Genomic DNA, 25359 nt, shown 5'->3' on the forward strand with positions numbered 1-25359 from the left:
ACGTCACATGTGATGTGTTCATGAGTGTCGGTTCACACAACATACCAGTATGTTTGTTTCTGCATCTAACCAATCTAATATCTTTGGAATATGAATTAGTCTTTATGTATTAGGAAGAAAATTTTTGGATGTCAACTTCTTGATTATGAGGAACACAATGTTTCGGGTATATGCTTACTCCTTCATCATATATGCTTACTCCTCCGTCAGGATCCAAAGTTACTTCCCCTGATGAAGGGGGGCACGGGTGGCCCAGTCGTCTAAGGCGCCGCGATTCGCTGTGCAGAGTGGGACACGCCAGAAACCTATGATTGTGGGTTCGAATCCCGGTTCGACCCACTTATGTTTCTATGTTTGTTAGCACCATACCCGTGCTCATGGGTTTCACCGAAGTGGTAAACGTCTAACACATACGTCAATTCGGGCTTTCCTCCCACACTAAGCTGACACGCTGCTGTAACTGGATTACTGTTTAAAGCGGCGCTAACCCCAACTCACTCACTCACTCACCTGATGGGAGTAAGTTTATACTCGGAAACATTGTGTTCCTCACAATAAAGAAGTTGACATCCACGATTCTCTTCCTCATAATGCTTCACTTCTCAATGCCTTTCAAAGACTCTTTATTAACTAACATTTACGGTATTCGCGTTTCTTTAGGCGGTTAGTATATACATATATTGCTGTATGTCGACAGACACGTTACTGGGACAAGCCAATGGTGACCGCCGGAGCCATGGCCAGAGACTTCGGACTGGTCAAGAAAAGAATGTTCCCTCTGATGACACGTGTAGGGACGACGTTTGATTCCCTCGTGGAGATGGTCATGACAATCCTCAATCGATTCCACTGGTCAAAGGTCAAGCTTATATATAACCCGGATGGTCAAGCGCACATTGTTGACCGGTTTTGTCATATAGTCACGGATGGTATCCATCATGGCCTTAGGACGGAAACGAAGATGGGTATTTTTAATCATAAGTACCGGAAGTTTCACCGGAAGAAAGACATCCTGGACAACCTGGACTACGAGCTTGGCAACAACTATGGAAGTAAGTGTTTGTTGTGTTCACTGTTGCAGTTTAGTGTTATAGTGTAAAAGATTCACCGGATGTTGATTTTCAGAATGAACGGAAGTGACGTCAATGATATCAGATGAAAAGAGTTATCTCCCTTGATATCAAAGGAGGCGACGCCATATTCACATATCTACAAACAGACACTATAAACAACCATGTCATTGCTACAAATTTGCATGTGTATATTTATTAAATGATAACGATTATCTTAGTGGATGTGTTTGCAGGAACATAATATGATTTTGTTCACTTCGAGGTAGACAATATCTCGAGAGTCAAACGATGGGGTCATGCATACCGATCCTAGATAATGTTCAGGTAGATGTACAAGTTGTGCGTATATTGGCCAGTGATATCCTGGCCTATCTCGTCAGTGTCTGGAGTGTGCTCCAGGCTGATTCGTGAGCACATGTCCGTTCTCAACAACACAGGAACATTACATTTATATCTCTCATAAGGGCAAGAATACAGATGAAATTATTTTCAGGAAATCGTACAGCATTATAACAATTGTTTTTATTGTTTCCGAAGAGGCAACATGACGTCATGTGAAGCATTGTCGCAAATAATTAAAGGTGACGTCATACATTGTTCATGACATCATGACGATTTTATGTGACGTCGTTCCAACTGAGGAACTGAGCTGATCAGTATTTGAGTTTAAGAAACAAACACTATTCAACATTTTCTCAGACAAAAATATATAATTTTTGTAATAAGTATCCTACTTGCAACTAGAATTTACCGATTATAGAGCCATCGTTAATTTATCTTGAAACATCCTCACCAAGGCCCGAAACTTACAAAATTAATTTGCTTCGGACTGATAATCCGAAATGCCTCGTTGCTCGTAATGTTAAGTCTAAATATTCACATATCCACAAATCATTTACCTGTAAAAGGTCCTTGGATTTAACTGTTGGGATACTTTTTTTAGTGTTTCATTATGTAATTAATATACGCTAAAATAATTCCAATCTCTTTTGACAGCAGAGGAGGTTTACACCAGCCAGAGCACTTGTTCTACTGTGGAAATAACAAATCTAATTTCCCTTGACACATTGATGACACAGTGGTTAGTTTATGGACATTGACAGGGAAATTTCCCCAAATAAATATTATGGACTATGTATAACCTTCAGTTAAGAAACAACATAAATACTCTGTAATAACCGTGACCTTTTTTACTTCCGTTACACCTTGCCTCAAAATAGCTATTGAATTCCTTGTTCACAGCAAATGATATGTATGATTTATCTGTTCAGAGTACCTTCGACACACATGGCGGTGGTCAGGGAACCTTGGATCAATATAAGCTAAAATTTATTTTGAATGTGTGTCTCTGTGATGAGAAGAACTGACGTGTTATAACTGGAAATATCAATATGTCGTGAAAGATGTTGATGACTCCAAGCAAGACTGCGATCTGTTTAAATATAATGCAGCGATGACGTTTCCATCTGTTACAATGTGTATACAAAAGGTGATCTTTATTCTGTCTTACAGACCCTGATACAAATATATATCAAATACAGCCCATGCAAGTCTATGATGTTTGGCAAGTCTAGATTACTGCAGTATCTGAAAATGAAGAGAGTCACTGGGCTCCCTTTTATTATATTTTTATTAAGATAACTGAACAACTGTTTTTTTTCTGTACGATATGTTTATTTCAGAGACTAGATGTTAGTCTAGGTGATCTTGTACATAGGCAAACCTTTTTAAAGAGTCAAACTCTATGTGTACTGGAGTACTATTGTAACGCGTAGTACATGAACGTATAAATAAAACAGCCAACTAAATTTAACTGAAATTAAAATGAAATTCGTCGCAACCCTGTGAAGCAAGTATTGAGGACCAACGAATGTGTAGCAAAAGTTTACGTAGTTCAAAGACGATACTTGATAAGCAGACAACATACCCGTATATACGAAAATAATCCGTTACGATTCAAGTTACACTCTTTTTAAAAAGTAATTTTATGATAAAAAATGGTTCCTAGAATGGGAAAAATATCCAATTCTCTGTTTCATTTTCATGAAATGTTTGTTTTGTGAATTTTAATATCGTATTGTGCTTACGTGGGGATCGAAGTGGTTTTGTTTGTTTATCTCTTATTTGTGTTGTGTTTTGTTATGTTCTTTATCTTTATTTATAATTTATTTATTTATTTATTTAAAATTTTATTTATTTATTTATTTATTGGGGGAGGGGGGCATGGGAGAAGACTATAACAGTATATATGATTATTTACATGTATGTATTGTGCTTACGTAGAAACAAGGACCCACACTAGTACTGTTTGAGTAACTATGAAGCTGTGACAAATATTTCAAAAATCAAATACAGATCATTGAGCACGTACCTCAGTCAGTCAGACAGAGAAACATTTTTTTCTTCTTTTTTTTGAAGCGTGATTATCAGGATTTGCGTCTATGAAAACAAAGCAACTTTAACTTTAACGTTTTTTTCCAATTCATCAATTTCAAACCACAAACTATGAAATAATAAATTGCATACAAGGGCGTTCAGGAATGTTAGTTTACTGCCTGGCAAACGGAAAGTTTATCCCCATCTTTGATTGTGGGTAAAAATGAAAGAAAAAGAAACAGGAAATGGTTACTCGATGCTGATGTATTTGATATGAGTAGCATGTTTGTGTTTTGGTCCTAAAGTTTTGAGTGTTTCCGGGACGGTTTCCAGACCAAGTTTTTGTTAACGTTTGCAATTGTTTTGTCAAATCTAATTTTTATGTTTATACATTCCTTTGCTCGGCAGTTTACATAAAAAAACTTGCATAAAGATTTTAACAAACAACGTGGCACTGTATACGTGGTCGGTAATCAATGACTTATCAATCTTTGGAGGCCCATGGGGTCATAACTCGTATGTACATGTACGCCAATATTGATCCCTGTGTCCGCTTTTTAATTAGCCCTGCTTCAATGTTGGATTTTCTAAGATCCTTGAACCTTCAATGTCTAACATTTACGAATGGCTGAATAGCCGAGTTAGCTTGGAAAGGAAGCTAGTTTGACATCAAACAAGGCAATTTCCACATATAGTCTTTAAGCTTGATTTTAATGAGTTTTTAAAGAACTTCCAACAACACTTTGCGTTTCAATTTCCGCTTAAATTTTCAGGTTATCTGTCAAGTATTCAGGTTCATGACTATGGAATGGCACTGTCAGTAGTGAACTTACGGTCTGCTTTGTATGATGTTAGCTTCGTGCATGTGTATTTAAATGAAAGCCAACTATTTCAGATTTTTGTTTCACTTGCGATTACATTACAATGTTTAGACGAAAGCAAGGAAAGGCTGCGTAGTGGGGATCGAAGTAGTTTTGTTTGTTTATCTCTTATTTGTGTTGTGTTTTGTTATGATCTTTATCTTTATTTATAATTTATCTATTTATCTAAACTTTTATTTATTTATTTATTGGGGGGAGGGGGGCATAGGAGAAGACTATAACAGTATATATGATTGTTTACATGTATGTGTTCGAGTTTAGAAGGTATTCTTTATTTAATTGAATACATTTTTAATATTTTTTTGTTGTTCCACATTAGGTGACACGATTTTAAAACAGAGACTACAGAATCACGCGGCTGGTCAACTTGTATATGAAACATGTACCTGAAAGTTTGTGTTTTCCTGTGTGAAATTTGCGATTGATTTCTTGATAATAGATAAAATGCGGTTTATTTCGCCGATAGAACTAAAAGTATCGTGAGTCAATCGTCTGGCATTGTCGGTACCCTCGCACTTGTCGTGAAACCGAGAGTCTTTCATGTAGGTCAAGTAGCCATGTTAATATGCATAGTGGACACGACTGGGTCAGGGAGGAGGTCATCTGGACAGCACAAGACGAAACTGTGCAGCGATGTGAATAGAGATGCGTCTAATCGAACCAGATGGCTAGCCCGTGTGCGTCTATGTAATAGAGTAGGCGTCCGCCGGATTGTTATCTCCAGGACGCATGGTTGCCCACATCCGCAGCAGAAAGCCAATCTAAGTTTTTTTGTAAACGTGAATGTTCTTCGGACGCAATTATCTCAGGTTTTACTTGTAAACAGTGCATTGGATGTGACAAACAGTATGTGGTGTGGTTATTTCAGTCTGTTTCAAATTAGAAATCCCAATCGACTGCGTTACATAGGTTATAACATGTATATTTATTCATTGCACAGTGGTTCGATATTTAATGCATTTTCACGCCATTTATGTATGAATACATTTAATTTACCGTACTGTTATATCACAAACGTATGGCGTTGTTCGAAGTTGCAAACAGGCGGAGTGTTGATATCGCATCGCATCGCATCGCATCGCATCGCATCGCATCGCATTGAATATCATATCATATCATATCATATCATATCATATCATATCATATCATATCATATCATATCATATCATATCATGTCATATCTTATTATATACTTCGGTGTCAGTTTTCTGAAGTTGGGGGAAGTGATATTTTCATTGCAATTAACATAACACTTGATATTTCACTGCAGTGAACATAATATTTTGACGGAACTATTGTCATACAAGAGTTACCTCCCATCAAATTGTCTCCCTTTATCGTAATTGTCAAGCCCGTACACAAACTGTTGACGTCCTTTTCACGTTAGTCCCACTTTGACAAGGTCATTTATTACAGATGGGAATTGATGGACTGAAATCACTCCTTGCCCTTTGCTATTCGCTTGAAAATGTAAATTTCTCATTTAACTCGTCAATCGACGTTTTGCAAAGCGCCATTTTTATTACATGATCAGCGATTATTATTATGCTTCCAACAGAAATTGTGAAAGTTCCATCTAACGAATTCACTCACTAAACCCCAACCCCACCCAACCCCAACTAAAACGTTATTCTTATTGCCCGGTCGTTGCAAATATACTACTCAAAAGAAGTTTTAGAACAAACGTTTTTCATTTCATTATTTTTAACCTAGTTTAACTGTTTAAAAGTTGGAGTACTAAGTAAGGATAAGAATGTATGGATGCACAACTTCTTTATTACAATTCGGAGCGACGTTTCCACTTTTTCCTGATAACAGTGTTAGAACCTACAACGAAACGTCGCTCTTAATTGTAATAAAGAAGTTGTGCATCCATAAATTCTTATCCTTACTTATTTTGAGTAGTATACACCCCATGTCATCCTCGACTCGTGACGTGCCTATTATGGTCATTAAGCCTTGACATCAAATTAGTCAGCAAACATTTTAAACGTCTTCCGCTTGCAATGACGTGACGTGAACTGTTATTTACGTCGAGATCTACATTTATCACGACGTGATGATTATCGACATGTACAACGACGCATGTCTAAGAACAATTTTTCATTGATTTCATGTCCTGCTGAACTCTCAATCTATCAAACCCTTGGAGTTTTGATGATCTTTTGAATCATCTGAATTGCTTGAATCAGGAGTGAATATGCTGTAACGTCGTTTAATGATGAATAGCTAAATACATGGGCAGGAAAGACCCATCAAAACTGTTTGAGTAAATGAAGTGGTGTGAGAGGATCGCTCCGTGTACGTACCTAACTATGCCTTGGACCTTCTCGTTCAGTGACTAGGGCAACGATGCTTTGAGCAGGAAGTCCTGGATGATCCGTGGGCGGACATTGTGTTTCCTTTGCTGAAAGGACACCAGCTCTTAGCATGGGGCAGTGAATCCTTCGGAGTGAGTGAGTGAGTGTTGTTTAACGCCGCACTCAGCAATTTTACAGCTATATGACGGCGTTCTGTAAATAATCGAGTCTGGACCAGACAATCCAGTGATTAATATCATGAGCATCGATCCACGCAATTGGGATCGATGACATGCATCAACCAAGTCAGCGAGACTGACCACCCGATCCCGTTAGTTGCCTCTTACGACAAGCATAGTCGCCTCTTACGGCAAGCATGGGTTGCTGAAGACCTTTTCTCTACCATGATATTCGCCGGTCTCAAATGACACGTATATTATAAAGGTTATAAGGGTCATTCTCATATGCTTGCGATCTTGTCATTTGGGGACAAGATAAGTATGTAGAATGAAGGAGCCCACCACATTTTTCTTGTGCCTTCCACTTTTGTGCATATATTAATCCCGTTTCCTAAGGTCGAGATCGCGAGTGCGCGATAATATCCCTTACAGTATTCCATAGATGACAGTCTTCGCGGCAGCCATGCTTCTTCACTAAAACGGTCGATCGAGGCTACATTTATGAGGTATTTAAGAGAATTAAGTCTGAGGAAGTTGCGAGGACCTGGAAGCCCATTTGTAACGATTATTGATGATCAGTTTTCAGCTGAGGTTGATTAGAGTTGTAATGTATAGGGCTGGACTCAGGAAATCAGCTTACTCCAAGGATGTGTTCCAGAAAACGCAGATGCCAAAGAAGCGACTGATTGATTGGCTGCGTCGAACACCATGGAAGTAACACACTTTTTTAAATGAACATGTGATTTAAGTTTCAGACGCATGGTTGTAGTGCGGCTTAAGAGATTTGCTTTCTCCTCTTTTAAAAGAGAACAGTTTATGCAAATCAGTTCTAGCCTAGAGGTAAAAATGATTTTATAAATAGAGATGCAGGGTGTGTTTAATTGTGAGTGAGTGAGGTTTTACGCCGCTTTTAGCAATATTCCAGCAATATCACGTCGGGGGACACCTGAAATGGGCTTCACACATTGTACCCATGTCGGGAATCGAACCCGGGTCTTCGGCGTGACGAGCTAACGCTTTAACCACTAGGCTACCCGACCGCCCCTGTGTTTAATTGTGGGGTTACACTGTTTTGTTTGTTGTTTTGTTGTTTAACGCCGGTCTCAGCAGTATTTCAGATATATGACGGCAGGCTGCAAAAAATCGAGTCTGGACCAGACAGTCTAGTGATTGACATCATGAGCATCGATTCACGTAATTGGGATACGATGACATGCACCAACATGTCTGACCACCCGATCCCGTTAGTCGCCTCTTACAACAAGCATAGTTGCATTTTACAGCAAGCATGGGGTTGTGATATGGTTAAATGCTTGTTTAAATAAATAAAAGGAATAATAGTACTGTTATGGTTGATGTTGTAATTTATGATAATAATATTATTAATATTTTAATAATTATAATTCAATGAGACTTTACAACAAAGAATTCTTCCACATGGTTTTTTTTTAAAAATAATATATTTTGATTTAAAACTCTTTATTTTCTCTTACATGAAGTTTACATACAAAACTGCAAATGGGTATTTCACACATAGCATCTCTGAAAATCCATAGATCCATATCTCCTTTTTAGGCACATACATGTACTCACACCATTAAAAACGTTGTAGGGGTTGCAAATTCATGTTTTACCCAAGTCTTTGTTAAACCAATAGATTTTTACAAAAAATTACCCAACCACTGATTATTTCTGACACCCTGTTGCAGGAATTTGGTGTGATGGTTGAACTGGCATTATCAAATTTAACAAAAGTTTTTTCAATTACATAAAAACAAGCTCTGTACACTTTCTTTTGCCCCTTAGTGTATATTCGTCAAGAAAAAAAAGACACGTTCATTTTCTATTAAATCTTGTGTTGTGTCGAAACAGACACAGCAGGAGCATGTCAGCAGCGGTTCGTTCTCCATATTCATAGAAGGATGATCAAGGCGCATGTCGAAGTCCACATGCTGGGACGTAATAAACATGATAAATAGACCTCCCTGCTTCATAATTACAAACTGTCGACCCACGGATGACACGAGTCTGATCCCCTAATGGCAATGTACACTGACCGTATGATCCGCAATACTGCCAATCACGATGCCTCGTGGATACCAGGTTTCGTCGTCCCACGACCAGATAAAAGGCACCATAACTAATGTCTGATTAATTGTCAGCGAGGAGAGAGACGTGAACATGACAAACATCAGACACCAATGAAAAAGAGGAGAACAACGTCGAGATGACCACGTTATTGAGAGTAACGAGGCCGTAGATCCAATATGGCCGCCAAACACGACGATACTCTGCGTCTATTGGTGTTATAAGCTTGGGGGAGTACGTACTCTCTGGTGATACTGTTCGAATGCGCATTTCATTCAAATAAATTACTCAACGATAATGACTGCAGACTGCTAGACCCGTGAAGATTCCGGGGTAGAATAGGTCTTCAGGAACCCATGCTTGCCGTAAAAGGCGACTATGCTTGTCGTAAAAGGCGACTTACAGGATCGGGTGGTCAGGCTCGCTGACTTGGTTGATACGTGTCATCGATCCCAATCGCGCGGATCGATGTTCATGATATTAATCACAGGATTGCCTAGTCCAGACTCGATTATTAAGACCGCCGTCATATAGCTGGAATATTGCTGAGTGCGGCGTTAAACAACAAACCAACCAACCAGCCAACCCCGGATATTCACGTGTTTTTAAATGCCTTGGACATAAACATTGCATATGAAAACTATATTTCGTAAATACATATCATTGATATTATGCCTTTTCGGGCAGGATATCAAATCACAAAATAACATCTTCTTAGCATTGTATAAATACTGTAAACATTTATATATGTCTTCAGAGGAGACGCCGGGTCTTCATCAACCATGCTCGCCGGAAAGGAGACGATGCTTGTCGTAAGAGGCGACTAATGGGATCGAATGGTCAGGCTCGCTTCGTGAAGTATTACTTCGACAATACTTCACGTGCAGCATGAGCCGAAGCCTTCGGCCATCGACTCTGTTCATATCAAGCAGGGTGAGGGTTCGCAAATAACTACAACCCAAATTGTTGACAGTTATTGTTGAAGTAAATTAGCGCTGTACCTGCCAGTAATCTCGTCAACAATACCAGCTGCTGGTATTACCATAACATCCACATGATATTTACTGAAACTCCGCGCCGTTGATGTTCTATTTAGTTTGATAATATTTGTGCTAACCCATCTAATTAACCACTCCCAAAGGGGTCATCACGTTTCACGCTACATGGCTTTCGGCACAGATGTTTGTCAAGAAATGTGGGTTTAAGCTTTCTGACGACCGCTTGTATATAATAGATTATCGACCTGGCACAACATTGACTGATGTCATGAACAACGATTTGACGCCGTGGGGTACGACATGCATCTGACCTAGCATGGGGGACGCGGGTGGCTCAGACGTCTGAGGCGCCGTGATTCGATTAGAATCAGGAATATTTCTAAATTCGAAGAAGTTATTTTTTCACATTCTGCTCACCAGGCGGGTTCGGGGTGTTACCGACAGTAATCCGGACCACTGACACACACACACACACACACACACATACACACACGTTGCTTGCACGAGGCTATATATAAGTGCAATGATCTTGAACGCGACGATAAACCCTCTTCACCTCGCTTTATTCAATGCCGGGAAATCTTATCCAGAGGGTTCAAATTTCCTGCCTTCAAATACTTAATAACTCCCGTTAAAAGAAATCTTTATTTCCGTTTTGCAAACTTATACACAGGTGCATCCCCCAAGAGACCGGGGGAATGTTGACGAGGCCAAATTCATTCAGAGCACAGTTTGAGTCGTGAATGATTTATGACACAATAAAGCTGCAATAACAACCTCCACTCAGTCGTTTAATTTGAGACAAGAGATCAATTATTCCATATTCAGAAAAACAATAACCGAACGATGAACCTGGTATTATGTTTGTTTGGCGAACCGAAACAAATAACGTGTAGAATGTAATTGCCAGATAATTCGAACCCTGTTTCCTTGATACTGCGCTTTATTGTCAAATCTTATCTGTTTAAGCATCGCCAATTTTTATTTCATCAAAACAATAAAGGACTTTGTTACGGAAGCCTTTTAGGGCCATTTGTTTCAAGATTAATTTCAACTCAGTATCTTGACATTTCAAGATAGTATCTTGAAATGTCAAGATAGTGTCTTGACATTTCAACTTAAAATCTTGAAATTTCAACTTAGTGTCTTGAATAGTATCGAAGATGTTTTTAAAAAACAAATGGCCCTAAAAGATATCCGTATTTTGTGGTAAACGTTAACGTGGTTATAAAACCTGAAAACGAGTTACTTTCTCTCAGCACATTGCAATATTGTTGCCACGTCCTGGGAGAAAACGAACACAGAGTTCTACACTGAGGGGTATTTGTTGTTTTGATGACAGCTTAGACCGACTACTAGCATTGATATCATTATTTGACACTGTGTAATTTGTAGTGACACTGATAAAACCACCATATCACGGAAATCAATTCCATGTACCTGGTGAGCTAACATAGCACTGGTACCACCACCAATTCACCGAAATCAATTCCATGTACCAGGTGAGCTATCTAAGCACTGATACAACCACCAATTTACCGCAATCAATTCCATGTACCCGGTGAGCTAAAATACCACTGATTCCACCAAATCACTGAAATAAATTCCATGCACCAGGTGAGCTTAAATACCACTGATACACACACTTTATCACTGAAAGGAAGAGCTGCAGTACTACCAAGCTAGTTTCATACCGGTTAATGTGTGAATACAACTAATGACGTACCGCTATCAAATAACACAGATGGTATTGAAAATCACTTTTCAATTACTCTGGTGGTGTCGCTTTAGTTTTGATAAAATCAAATTACATGATATATTTGTATTGTCCATTTTAATTAGGATACAGCTATCCTATTTGTACCTTCTTTTTAACAAGGATATGAATGTCTCGATAACAAGTGTCGATATCACGGTTTCCAGTTCATCATGGATCACAGTCATAACCCCCCCCCCCCCCCCCCCCCCTCCCTCCAACTGACTAATGTATCAACGTATTACCAAGTGACATTTGATTACACTCGAGAATAAGCAGATTACTATTGTGTGATTCCAGATGTGTGGGTGTTTTTGAGTTTTACATACCCCCGCAGTCTCAGCGATTAGTACGGAAGCCTTTAAGGGCCATTTATTTATATGTGTTTTTTTTAAAATAGAAATACGAACTTGAAATATCAAGATACATACTAAATTGAAATTTAAAGCTAATGATCTTTCAAGATAATAAGTTGACATTTCAAGATAATATCTTGAAATTTCAACTAAGTATGTGTCTTGAAATTCAACAAAAACAACCCGAAGAAAACCCAAATGGCGACCGTAGATTAGGGTTTGAGACAGAATTTTGTTTTCAGTTAGCCCTTGGCGGCATAATTATTTTTTTCTCGGGAAGAAAGAGCCAAACCTGTTTCAGCATGACAACAATCTTAGTATTTAAAATCGGAGGAAAATTTGTTTTCAGTTTTACATATAAATTATCCATTTTCTTAAGGGGATTATTAAAGATCTGGTACAGGTTCGAGGAACCATGACAAAATTACGATGGGAATCTGGGTCCAATGGTACCATTTGCCTCAACATAAGTGCCTTAGGTTCTGCCTCAGCTGCCTCATCTCTTCCAAAAAGGCCCCATGACAGCATGCACGCATGCAGGCGGCAGAGGGTGACACAGTTCTCGTGCTGAGTGAATCACCACAATGTTCAACCGTTGAACGTTTGAGAGATGTTCTTGACAGATAGCTAAACACATTCATCGTCGCTGCAAGTGTATGTGTCGTACTGATGCAAGGATGATGTGAAGGATGCTCTCCTTTGAGTCATTATAAGGCTGTGTGTGCATCGACCTTAGCATCTGGTTCAAAATTGTTTATTTTGTTGTTGTTTAATCAGCAATATTCCAGCTTTATGACGAGATAGAATAGGTCTTCATCAACCCATGTTTGACGCTATAGGCGACTATGCTTGTCGTAAAAGACGACTAACGGGATCAGGTGGTCAGGCTCACTGACTTGGTTAATGGATGTCATTGATCCCAATTGCGTGGATGGATGTTCATGATGTCAATCACTGGATTGTTTGGTCCGGACTCGATTATTTACAGACCGCCTTCGTATAGCTGGAAAATTGCTGAGTGAGACTTTAAACAACAAAATATTAAAAACAGCGTGACGCATTACTCACTCACTCTTGTATAAGTTGTTTTTGCAGGTGTCTTTGGGAATTGATTTACCGTCATTACGTCTTTTTGAGAAATCGTTATGGGTTGTGGTTATAACATCGGCACACTTTGATTGAGTCTGCGCGATCGATAACATGTTTCTCATTTTAAAATTGAAGTTGTCCAGTATCCGTTTAGTATCAGCAGGTTAATTGTTTAGGATAACCAGTTTACCGAACATCTCTAATACGAATCCCAGGGCTGTTCTTTGACATGGGGTCCATATTCAGACCGCCTCCGTGGTCTTCTCGACCCGGGAAGATTCCGGGGTAGAATAGATCTTCAGCGACCCATGCTTGCCGTAAAAGGTGACTATGGTTGTCGTAAAAGGCGACTTACGGAATCGGGTGGTCAGGCTTGCTGGGTCGATGCTCATGATATTTATCACTGGATTGTCTGGTTAAGACTCGATTATTTACAGGCCGCCGTCATATAGTTGGAATATTGCTGAGTGCGGCGTTAAACAACCAACCAACCGTGGTCTTCTGGAGAGAGTGTCCGGCCGGAGAGCGGAAGATCAGTTCGATTCCCTCGCGCGCCATAACCAAAAGACGTTAAAAGATGTTTTTTTGATACTCTGTCTGGCGCTTGGCATCAAGGGGATAAAACAAGGACTGGTCGGCTTGGAGTCAGCATACTGTGTCTGAGTGAGGTATTCATGCCAAACTGCGGCATGTATCTCAGTTGGCTGGCTCTATAAAATCGTCATTAGTCTGGAGTAGTACAAGCAGCCAAAAGAGCAAGAATCTTGAAAGCGACGTAAAACCCTATTTCAAGTCACCTCACATCCGTATTCACTGTATTGTTTTCGTAGCATGAAAGGAAAAACGTCTTAAAATAGGGTAAACTGTTACCGAGTAACATTGCTAACATATGTGAGGAGCTATTGCTGTGGCAGTGTGAGGCTAACCTACACCAGAATAATTGATCATCAACCATTCCGTGCAGATGGTGCAAGCGGTTGTTGTTGATTGCTAAATTACCAGCGAGCATGCACATATAAGTGAGTGGTTTTCTATTATAGATTCCATCACAGCCTCGTTATGGTGGACAGGTTTGATGGAGGCACCGCATTTCCTCTAACTGACGTCCCGTGAAGATCCGGGGTAGAATAGGTCTTCAGCAACCAAAGTTTGCCGTAAAAGGCGACTATGCTTGTCGTGAAAGGACTAATTGGATCGGCTGTTCAGGTTCGCTGACTTGGTTGATGCATGTCATCGATCTCAATAGAGGATCGATGCTCATGATATCAATCACTGGATTGTCTGGTCCGGACTCGATTATTCACAGCTGTGTGCGGCGTTAAACAACAAACAAACAAACAAACAAGCAAACATAAACGTGTACTTTCTTGTCAGATGTTACTATGACCCTGTCGTTGTTGGAAACCTGTTATTTGTGGACACCAAGCGTTTACTGGAGAACCAGCGTCTATTTAAAACCTCACGTCAACCGGCGTTTACTGGAGGATCGACGTGTATTTGAAACCCAGCGTTTACTAGAGACACCTCTATTTCTAGGGGCCCGGTGTTGTCCACAGACACCGCATTAACTATAGATCCGGCGTTTACTAGAGACACCACTTTTTCTAGGGGCCCGGTGTTGACCACAGACACCGCATTAACTAGAGATCCGGCGTTTACTAGAGACACCACTTTTTCTAGGGGCCCGGTGTTAACCACAGACACCGCATTAACTAGAGATCCGGCGTTTACTAGAGACGCCACTTTTTCTAGGGGCCCGGTGTTGACCACAGACACCGCATTAACTAGAGATCCGGCGTTTACTAGAGACACCACTTTTTCTAGGGGCCCGGTGTTGACCACAGACACCGCATTAACTAGAGATCCGGCGTTTACTAGAGACACCACTTTTTCTAGGGGCCCGGTGTTGACCACAGACACCGCATTAACTAGAGATCCGGCGTTTACTAGAGACACCACTTTTTCTAGGGGCTCGGAGTTACATGTAACTTGAAACAGCTCAATTTCTAGAGGCCCGGCGTTTGCCAGACCCACCGCACTTTCTTTCGACCCAGCGTTTAGTAGACCCACCTCAGACACAAGAGGCATCGTATTTTCTACAGATCAGACGTTTACAAGAGACATTATAATTTGTAGCAGGATCACGGGGGGTACATGCACCACGCGTTAGTTTTATACCAGGAGCCGGAGGCGGGAGGGAGTTGTATAAAACCGTACCAGGGACGCATAAAACCCCATGTACCCCGAGTGATTCTGCTAGAGCGAATTTATCTTACAAACATGTTTAAATATGACATTGTAAAAGAATTCGAACAAATTCAAAATTGATAGAAAACAGCTGTTCGATCGAGCTGAGGTTTGCTTGCGCTTTGTCACGCGTCTTCCATTGACTAGGAAAGGCGTGCGGCCTTTTTATATGAAGGAGGATATAAGGGTTTTATTCTGTCTCTCTGTAATTTGCTCGTGGCGGGGTATAAGAAATTTATTCCCCCGCTGAGAAATTTATTCCCCTCCAAGACGGGTTACACAGTATTTTTTTAAAGATCACGTGGACCAATCAGATCTCATCATTCTGACACATTTTGTTGAGGCCCAGCATTTACTGGAGATCAGGCGATTCCGAGAGACCCGCGTTAGAATAAGTTCCCAGCAACCTATGTTAGACTCAAGATGTGACTTTTGCCATACCCGGCGTATTTCTTATTTTGGCGTCCTTCGTTTGAGTGCCTTGCGTCTATTAAATACGGTAGCAAACAGCGACTGAATTAAAGTCAGGTGTTTTTATGGAATCGGTTGTTGTGATTCAGAGCTGTTTGTAATTCCGATTATGTCACTCATAACTAAAGACCATTGATGCAAAGCACGCAGTCCTCTATATAAATCAAGGATTTTGACGTCAGAAGGTATGCATCTTTCCCAGCGAGTGACAAGATAATTCATGTGTGTAAACCACTACTGTCTTAAAATCCACAAACAGTTGGTTCTTTTTTAACGATTGATTAGGGATCATTCTCAAGGGCAGAATGGCCCGGTCCTCTAGCGCGCCATCATTCGCTGTTCAGAGTTGTGTCCCTACAGAAACCTACGATCGCGGGTTCGAATCCAGAATGATCATGTTTTTAGGTTTTTCAGCACCATACACATACATAGAGGTTATCACGCGAGTGTGTTTGGGGATGGTAAATATCCTGCATTAGGAATAAACATTGTGTTTAGCGAGCCTTGGCGAGCTAAATACATAGTGTTTATTCATAATACAGGATATTTACCATCCCCAAACACACAATGGGCGGTCGGGTAGCCCAGTGGTTAAAGCGTTCGCTCGTCACGCCGAAGACCCGGGTTCGATTCCCGACATGGGTACAATGTGTGAAGCCCATTTCTGGTGTCCCCGCCGTGATATTGCTGGAATAGTGCTAAAAGCGGCGTAATATCATACTCACTCACCCAAACACACATGCGTGATAACCTCTTCATCATATAATGTCATTCTTTAATTCTGTGCTTGAAAATCGCTTTCCCTCTCTCACAAACATTACCTAAACATTGCGAGTTTTCCTGGAATGCGCGCATTAATATTTATTACGTCACAGGGTAAGTGATGTGTCAGTCGGAAACACTCTCCTACACAGAGTTCCTTGCGGCCGGCAGCCAGCCGGCATAGTGTTATGCTGAGTCACCACTGCGACGGAGTGTGAGTCGGAAAGTGACAGTGGCCAATATAGTTCCAACTGAAATCTGTTTCTTATACAGTGGCGCAGCAACATATATGCAAAACAACAGTTGTTTTAGTTGCATTTCGTGGGAATCCATCGGTCTGTCCGCTAGAGTAACTGCCCTTTGTCAAAGGGAAGCTACTCTAACTCTAGTCTTATGAGACATCACGGCCACGGTCAGACGTTGTTGACCGTCTGTCTGTCCTGTCATAACGTGAAGAAGTGTAGTCAGATGTACACACAGCGAGAAAACGAAACAAGGTAACAATTCAAACATATTTCGGCTAAATCCAACTATTTTAATTTGTGGAGAAGGTTTCAAGCCGCAGAGGTCTACAAGCACAGATATGGCTACTGATCCCGCTTGGCTAGGCCTAGTGCCCTCGCAAAATTGTTTCGAAATTTATATCTCCAAAGTTGCCAAAACTTATAAAATGCCGTCACAGTTAGACACTGATTTTCAGTATAATGGACTGTTCTTTTGATAATGATGGCAATTATCCCTGTAGTTTATCCAGATTTCCGATGGTTAATTCTGACTCGATCGCCAAATGACGAGGGCGACGCCATGTTTGTTTATAAACAGTGAAAGTAGTCCCTACTTGACCTTTGATATTTGCACCTCTATCCGCATATGACCATAACGGATATCGTTTGTATCCGTTGGCTTTATCCTGCCGAGAAACCTTCCTATTATATGATAATGGGTATTACAAAAGTGGTAAACGTCTAAGACCTGAATCACTTCCTGCTCTCCTCCCACATCAAGCTGACACCCTTGGGAAACTAAAATACGGCTCAAAACAATACCCACTCAAGCACTCACTCACTATAACCTTTGCGTGCCGTAAAAGGCGACTATACTTGTCGTAAGAGGCGACTAACTGGATTGGGTGGTCAAGCTCGCTGACTTGGTTGATGCATGTCATCGTATCCCAATTGCGTGGATTGATGCTAATGATATAAATCACTGGATTGTCTGGTCCAGGCTCGATTATTTACAGACCGCCGTCATATAGCTGGGATATTGTTGAGTGCGTTCTACTCCGGATTTTCACATATTTCCTGTTCATTAGTTGCTAGGGCAACATCTGTTTCCATGACGTTATACGAATAATCAGCTTATTTATCAGTGTAACTTAATGCACGCCGTGTGTGCAAATACACGTGATTCTACTCTGTGTAACACATCAGATGAACGGAAATTATTTGAAATGAGATTAACGGCTAATCCCTAAATCCACTTTACTTGTAAGTAATGTGTTTCCGAGTACGGCGTCTCGAATAACGACCGTTTCCTTCGGTTCCTATTTAAGGAGTAATCATTGTGATCATCTAGGCGTACATCTGTTGGGTTTGTCAGAATTTCCTTTGACTGACCTTCGTTCCTTATACTAATATTTGAATATGATTTGTTCGAACCGTCTCGACAATTAAGCAAAGATCATGTACATTTTACCCTACGTTGCCCCAAAAGCTGGTTAAATAATATCCGTATATCGGTAACGCATGCGCAGTGGCAATGGCTTACTCAAGATTTTGTTTATTCGAATGATTAGGTGAGGGGTAAGTGTTTATCGTCGCGTTCAAGATTATCACACTTATATAGTGATGTGTATGCACGTGTGTGTGCTGCTTGTACTTGTCCAGACTTGATAATATGCGGGTTTTATATTGCTAGCCCACTGAGATACAAATACTGCAGTTTAACATGGGTACCTAACTCAGACACATTATTCTGACCCCGAGGCGAACAGTCCCTGTTTCGTCCATTAACACCGAGCAACAAGCACCATTTTCAGGAGATAATTTTGTCCAGGAGATCGAAAACCGAGCTTCAAGGAAGAGTGAGTGAGTATGGTTTTACGCCGCGTTTTGCAATATTCCAGCTATCACGGCGGGGGACACCAGAAATGGGGTTCAAACATTGTGCCCATGTCGGAAATCGAACCCGGGTCTTCGGCGGGATGAGCGAACGCTTTAACCACTAGGCTACCCGACCGCCCCCTTAAAGGAAGACGGTGTGTCCACGATGCGATGGTTGTGTTGTTAAAAAAATGTATGTAATAATAAAAATAATAACTTGTCATGCGCCTTTTCATCTACTTTGACAGAGGAGAATGTTATCACTTTCATTTCGTTATTTTAACACATAATAATAACATCATAATTAACCTCCTATCTATGAAACACAAATCATCTCATTTCATCTATGACAGAGAAAAGATATGTTCACATTCCTTTCGTTTTTTTAACACATAATCATAAAATATGAAAGGTAACCTCCCTTATATTGGCCTCAAATTATCACTTTCGTTTCGGTGTGGTCACACATAGTCATAATATGAAAGCTAACCTCATTTATATGAAATAATGTCATCGCTTTCCTTTCGTTATTTGAACACATAGTCATAAAATATGATAGGTAACCTCCCTTATATTGGCCTCAAATAATTACTTTCGTTTCAGTATTTTGATACATAGTCATAATATGAAAGTTAACATCCCTTATACTGGCCTCAAATTATCACTTTCGTTTCTGTATTTTAATACATAGTCATAATATGAAAGTTAACCTCCATTTTATTGGCCTCAAATTATCACTTCCGTTTCTGTATTTTACACAGTCATAATATGAAAGTTTACCTCCTTTGTATGAAATAATGTCATCGCTTTCCTTTCGCTATTTGAACACGTAATCATAAAATATGATAGGTAACCTCCCTTATATTGGCCTCAAATAATTACTTTCGTTTCTGTATTTTAATACATAGTCATAATATGAAAGATAACATCCCTTATACTGGCCTCAAATTATCACTTTCGGTTCTGTATTTTAATACATAGTCATAATATGAAAGTAAACCTCCATTTTATTGGCCTCAAATTATAACTTTCGTTTCGGTGTGGTCACACATAGTCATAATATGAAAGCTAACCTCATTTATATGAAATAATGTCATCGCTTTCCTTTCGTTATTTGAACACATAGTCATAAAATATGAAAGGTAACCTCCCTTATGTTGGCCCCAAATTATCACTTTCGTTTCTGTATTTTCAAACATAATCATAATATGAAAGGTTACCTCCTTTATATGAAACAGAAATGATCACATCTCACCTGTGACTTGTTTTTGTTATCCTTCTTTATATGGACCACACTTGGCCCCAACTCATTTATGACAGGGAAGAATGTTACCACTTTCGTTTCTTTATTTTAACCCATAGTAATTCTATAAACACAATCTCATTTATAAGGACCACAAAATATTTCATCTCATCTGCAAGAAGGGAAGAATGTTTTTACTATCGCTTCGTTCGACCGACGCTAAGTAAAAGGTCACTTGATTGACCAGAAACGAAATACGCAAACAAATTAGTTTCAATCATGTTTTATTTGAAACAAGTAACTGATTAGCTTGAATCAGACCGTTGAAATGACAAGTACTCCAAACGGGTCATTTGAGATAAAAGCCTCTTCTGAAAGATCCAATTTCCCAAGTTAGCTTAGCGGATCTACAAGAACGTAATTACGCAGTGACATTTGTATTGCAGAACACACCAGAAGGAGGTATATCAGGTAGAACCAGTGATGCTATTTCTGGACCGGTTATGAACCTTAAACATTTCATCGCCATTATCACTTCATAATACCCTAAAAGCGGGTAAACAAGCAGGTGACAAAATATTGCTGACGAAAACTGAGAGTTAACTTTGATATGATTGATGAAGGTACTAGCATCTGTAACGAAACGGACCAGTGAAGATCCGGGGCAGAACAGGTCTTCAGCAACCCATGCTTGCCGTAAAAGGCGACTTCGCTTGTGGTATGAGGCGATTAACGCGATCGGGTGGTCAGGGCTGCTGACTTGGTTGATGCATGTCATCGTATCCTATTTGCGTGCATCGATGCTCATGATGTCAGTCACTGGATTGTCTGGTCCAGACTCGATTATTTACAGACCGCCGTAAAAAAGCTAGAATATTTGTTAGTACAAACAAAGAAACATACAAACTGTTCCGAAACGTCCATTTCAATAGGGACGGTCGGGTAGCCTAGTGGTCGAAGCGTTCGCTCGTCACGCCGAAGACTCAGGTTCGATTCCCGACATGGGTACAATGTGTGAAGCCCATTTCTGGTGTCCCCGTCGTGAGATTGCTGGAATATTGCTAAAAACAGCATAAACCACACTCACTCACTCCATTGCAATAATGAAGACGTTTAAATCTGTCAACACTGTCTTCACTGGCATCACTGAAAGGGCATCTAAAAAACCACAATATATTTACAAAAGCGTTCCACTTCAGTTTCTGAAAAAGGAGTTTTTAGAACATCTTACAAATCATCTGTTATTAGCGAGAGTTTGAAGAAGTTAATTGGATGTGAAAGAAGCGGGATGGCCCTGCTGAAACTTTAACACAAATGGGAGGAAAGTATTGTTAAATCCAAATGGAGATCGCTTGATTATCCTCATCTCAAAGGTTATCGACGCTGATGGCATGCTGAGGAGATGTTGAGCATGTGTATTGAAACACATCCCATCCTAATCAAAGTTGATGGAACAATTTTGGCCCTTGTTATATATTGGGTACTGGTTAGAGATTGTTGGAGATTGTGGATTAGGAAACAAGGCTTTAGTTTTAGGTTCCCCCCAGGGGTTTTCTAAAAAAGGCTAGTACCAGTTCTTAATGTGACATTTTCATGTTTTTAAGTCAGGCATTTGGTCTTGATAAATTTCCATGGAACAATAGATTGGAATAACCTCGGGGACAGTTTGGTTAAACCGCGACATGAACAGTGCTTTAGTAACATCGCGAGATGAGTAAGGGAGAAACACACAGAGTTCCAGAACCACGACCTCCAGGCGGACCAAGTTTTATAAAGAGGTAGAAAGGGGATTAGAACCCACGACCATCGGACCCTTGACGCAACTGTGCTCTTTTTATATATGTACATAAATTATAAGGTGGTACTTTGAAAGTTAAGCTTGTACCTAGCCCCGCTAAATTGAATTTGGAATCGAACCGGCATTTCCAGAGGATATGATATGAGTATTCATGTCATACTATGTTTACGACGCGAGTGTCTAAATTCCGGTATTTCCCACGAGAAAAGCCGGAATTTAGGCACGAGTGTCGTAGGGGTTTCCCCAGGAATGTCGAAGAAGTCCGTCAGTGTTTACGTCATTTAAAAAATACAGTCTCGTGAAAAAAGTAAGGACATTAAAGCGGCGTTAAACCAAACTCCCTCACTCCCTCTCGAATTTAGGTCTTCGTGTGCAAAGTGAAGATATGAACATAAACCATTAGATGGAGCCAGAGGATGCTTATTGAAGCCCTTAGTAACTACCATCGTTCATTCATATTTGCGTTCCCGTCTACAATATGAAATCTCTTTCCTTTTCTCTGTTCCGATACAAATGTGTACCTGTATACAAGTTAATTACGTCGTTTGTCGCCGTCCGTTGTTTGAGGAAGTTACCTGGAGTAATCCTTTGTTGTCGTAGAGTAATGCTACAAATATTTTCGAGCTATCCCGAAACCATGTTGTAGTAGACTAAGTGCCCTATCCCCCTACCCCCCCCCCCCCCCCCCCCCCCCCACACACACACACACCTCTCCTCTATCTCTTTCCGTGTCTCTCTCGCTTCATCACTCTCCCCTCTCTCTGTGTGGCTTTCTCTCTCCCTCTCTGTCTCTCCATCTTTCTGTATGTCTCCGTCGCCCTCTCTCTCGCCCCCTCTCTCGCCCTGTCTGTCCGAGGCTGTTTCTCTCCCCCTCTCTCTTTCTGTCGCTCTCCCCCTCTCTCTCTCCGAGTCTTTCTCGCTTCCTCCCCTCTCTGTCTCTCCATCTTTCTGTATGTGTCTCCGTCGCCCTCTCTCTCGCCCCCTCTCTTGCCCTGTCTGTCCGAGGTTCTGTTTCTCTCTCCCTCTACCTTTCTGTCTCTCTCCTCGCCCCTCTCTCTTCATCAGTTTGCAGAAGTTCTGCAATTACCCCTGAAAATTCAGACTGCAAATGTTAGCAGGAATCTGTGGACATGGGTCTGCAAGAGAAACAGACTCAATCGATTTACCGATACTGTAGAGGAGAGCGCTTTCCAAGCTTTGAAGGAACTTAAAAAGTCGGATCTCTCCAACATATCCACAAGTAAAATAAGAGGCTGCCGTTTTTCAGTCTCTTCAAAATTAGATATCACACAACTGTCCAAAACTTGTTTGTTTGTTTGTTTGTTTGTTTGTTGTTTAACGCCGCACTCAGCAATATTCTAGCTATATGTAAATAATCGAGTCTGGACCAGACAATCCAGTGATTGACATCATGAGCATCGATCCACACAATTGGGATACGATGCCATGCATCAACCAAGTCAACGAGCCTGACCACCCGATCCCGTTAGTCGCCATCTCTCCAAAGACTCCTGACAATAACCATCAACAGACTTCCCCAAAAATATTTTTCTTGAAAATTTACTGTCAAAAGTCAACTCTCCAAAGACTCTTGTCAATACATTTTGTTGAAAATATTTTTTTGGGTAGTCTGTTGATGGTTATAAGTGGAAAGCATCCGGTGAGTGAATGAGTGAGTTGAGTTTAACGCCGCGTTTAACAGTATGCCAGTTATATCAGGGCGTGTCAGCTTCAATGTGGGAGGAAAGCCCGAAGTGATGCAGGTCTTATACGTTTAACACTTAGGCGAACCGGGATTCGAACCCACAATCATAGGTTTCTGGCGTGCCCAAGGGACGTAACTCTGCACAGCGAATCGCAGTGCCTAGGACGACTGGGCCACCCGTGCCCCCGGAAAACATCCTGAAATCGCGATATTTTACTGATGCGATAGAGTAGTCTTTATTTGTGTTCATTATGTATACAGAATTTATCTGTTTGTATTCATTATCTGAACTTCAACATGAATACAAAAGTGACCCCTGAAGAAGCAAGAACCTATTTTGTATCTTTGTATTCGGCATTTCACTATAAATAGTATATCGAAATATTGTATATCCCGGTACATGAATTCTGTTCTACTTTCACAGGGGCGGTGGGGAAGTCTAGTGGTTAAAGCGTTCGCTCGTCATGCCGAAGACCCGGGTTCGAATACCCATATGGATACAATGTATCAAGCCTATGTCTGGGGTCCGCTGCTGTGATAGTGCTGGAATATTGTTAAAAGCGGCGTAAAAGCATACTCACTCACTCAAAACTCACTTACTCTCTCACTCACTCACTCATTGCAACTGATCACATGTTGGCATATTTGTACATATATGATAAATGTTTATTTACTATCGGAATCCTAAATGACAAGTTGTATTTCAAATCATTTATCATCATGATATTATTCGTAGAATATTACATAAAACGAGCGAACCTAATTCATAATACTATACTGTTGATGCTAAAAATCAATGGCTTGCTTGACCCAGACTTGATTATTTACAGTCTGCGGGAATGCAATAGTCGCTCAACATCACGGTAGGGAACACCAGATATATGTCACACATTTCAGACAGTTTCCTTTGAACTATTTGAAATAAGCTGCACTGTGTATATTTTATCTACAACATAGGTTGTTTCTGAAGGCAAGTCCTCATGCCGACTGCTTTTACAGATGAATTCCTATATCTTTCACATGAACGCACAGGGGGCACGGGGGGCCCATTCATCTAAGGCGCCGCGATTCGCTGTGCAGAGTTGCGTCCCTTGGGCACGCCAGAAACCTATAATTGTGGGTTAGAATCCCGGTTCGCCCCGATTATGTTTCTAGGTTTGTCAGCACCATACCTGTGCTCGTGCGTTTCACCGAAGTGGTAAACGTCTTAGACCTGCATCACTTGAGGCGTTCCTCCCACATTAAGCTGACACGCCGTGATATAACTGGAATACTGTTAAAAGCGGCGTTAAACCAGACTCACTTACAAGATTGACCACAATCGATTCAGCCATTTCAATCAAGCCGCATCCGAAACATTTGCAATATTTTATGAGAGCTTCTTTTCAATATTGATTTACGAAAACGCGAAATATGTTGAGAGGAGTTCCCTCCCTTCGTTAGTCCCTGCCGTCCTGTGCGATGAAATACTGAAGCGCTGTCAATCAAATAATCAAACACTCTTATTTATACTACTGAGGCTGGGATAGGCATATAGTATAATGACTAGTTTTATAAGGGAGAAGGTATTCATTTGCCAGTAGACACAATGCAACAAATGTTATATTTGGGATAACACTTTTAGTAAAGCACAAATTCTCGTACTTTTTTGGGTTGAGTACGAGAATCTGTGCTTTACTGAGAAAGTGTTATCACAAATATAACATTTGTCGCATTTGACCACTTTCTAAATGACATTGTGTGTTCATAGCTTTCGGACAAGGAAGCCGTGCCAAGTTACACTTGTCAGAGGGGTACACAAAGTACGGGATCTAGACTACCAGTTGCCGGACTTTCATTTTTGTGGAAGCCTCGGTGGCTGAGTGGGTTAGATCGCTGACTTAGATCGCTGTGTGCTGGAGATTAGGTGCCTCACTCTGGCAGTGTGGGTTCGAA

The 25359-nt window shown here is 40.6% G+C and overlaps 3 protein-coding genes across 3 annotated transcripts; 1 reads left to right on the forward strand and 2 right to left on the reverse strand.

Moving 5' to 3' along the window:
* Nucleotides 1–736: 736 nt before the first annotated feature.
* On the forward strand, nt 737–2394 carry LOC139460376 (uncharacterized). The gene is made up of 2 exons (XM_071241868.1): nt 737–1052; nt 2345–2394. Exons 1-2 carry the CDS (start codon nt 737–739, stop codon nt 2392–2394), a joined length of 366 nt encoding a protein of 121 aa, XP_071097969.1.
* A 12166-nt stretch (nt 2395–14560) lies between these two features.
* LOC139460377 (uncharacterized) lies at nt 14561–15184 on the reverse strand. The gene has a single exon (XM_071241869.1). The coding sequence runs from the start codon at nt 15182–15184 to the stop codon at nt 14561–14563; it is 624 nt and encodes a 207-aa protein (XP_071097970.1).
* A 5932-nt stretch (nt 15185–21116) lies between these two features.
* On the reverse strand, nt 21117–22781 carry LOC139460378 (octapeptide-repeat protein T2-like). The gene is made up of 2 exons (XM_071241870.1): nt 22429–22781; nt 21117–21123 (listed from the first exon to the last, which is right to left on the reverse strand). Exons 1-2 carry the CDS (start codon nt 22779–22781, stop codon nt 21117–21119), a joined length of 360 nt encoding a protein of 119 aa, XP_071097971.1.
* Between the last annotated feature and the right edge of the window lie 2578 nt (nt 22782–25359).

The sequence above is a fragment of the Haliotis cracherodii genome, unplaced genomic scaffold (assembly GCF_022045235.1).
Source record: "Haliotis cracherodii isolate W230 unplaced genomic scaffold, xgHalCrac1.p SCAF_14, whole genome shotgun sequence".
NCBI lineage: Eukaryota > Metazoa > Mollusca > Gastropoda > Lepetellida > Haliotidae > Haliotis > Haliotis cracherodii.

Bases quoted from the DNA above. Each gene is read 5' to 3' on its own strand.
- LOC139460376 (XM_071241868.1), top strand. From the start codon at position 737: ATGGCCAGAGACTTCGGACTGGTCAAGAAAAGAATGTTCCCTCTGATG. The intron at 1,053-2,344 runs GTAAGTGTTTGT...TTATCTGTTCAG, and splicing joins GCTTGGCAACAACTATGGAA to AGTACCTTCGACACACATGG.
- LOC139460377 (XM_071241869.1), bottom strand. From the start codon at position 15,184: ATGCCTCTTGTGTCTGAGGTGGGTCTACTAAACGCTGGGTCGAAAGAA.
- LOC139460378 (XM_071241870.1), bottom strand. From the start codon at position 22,781: ATGAAGAGAGAGGGGCGAGGAGAGAGACAGAAAGGTAGAGGGAGAGAG.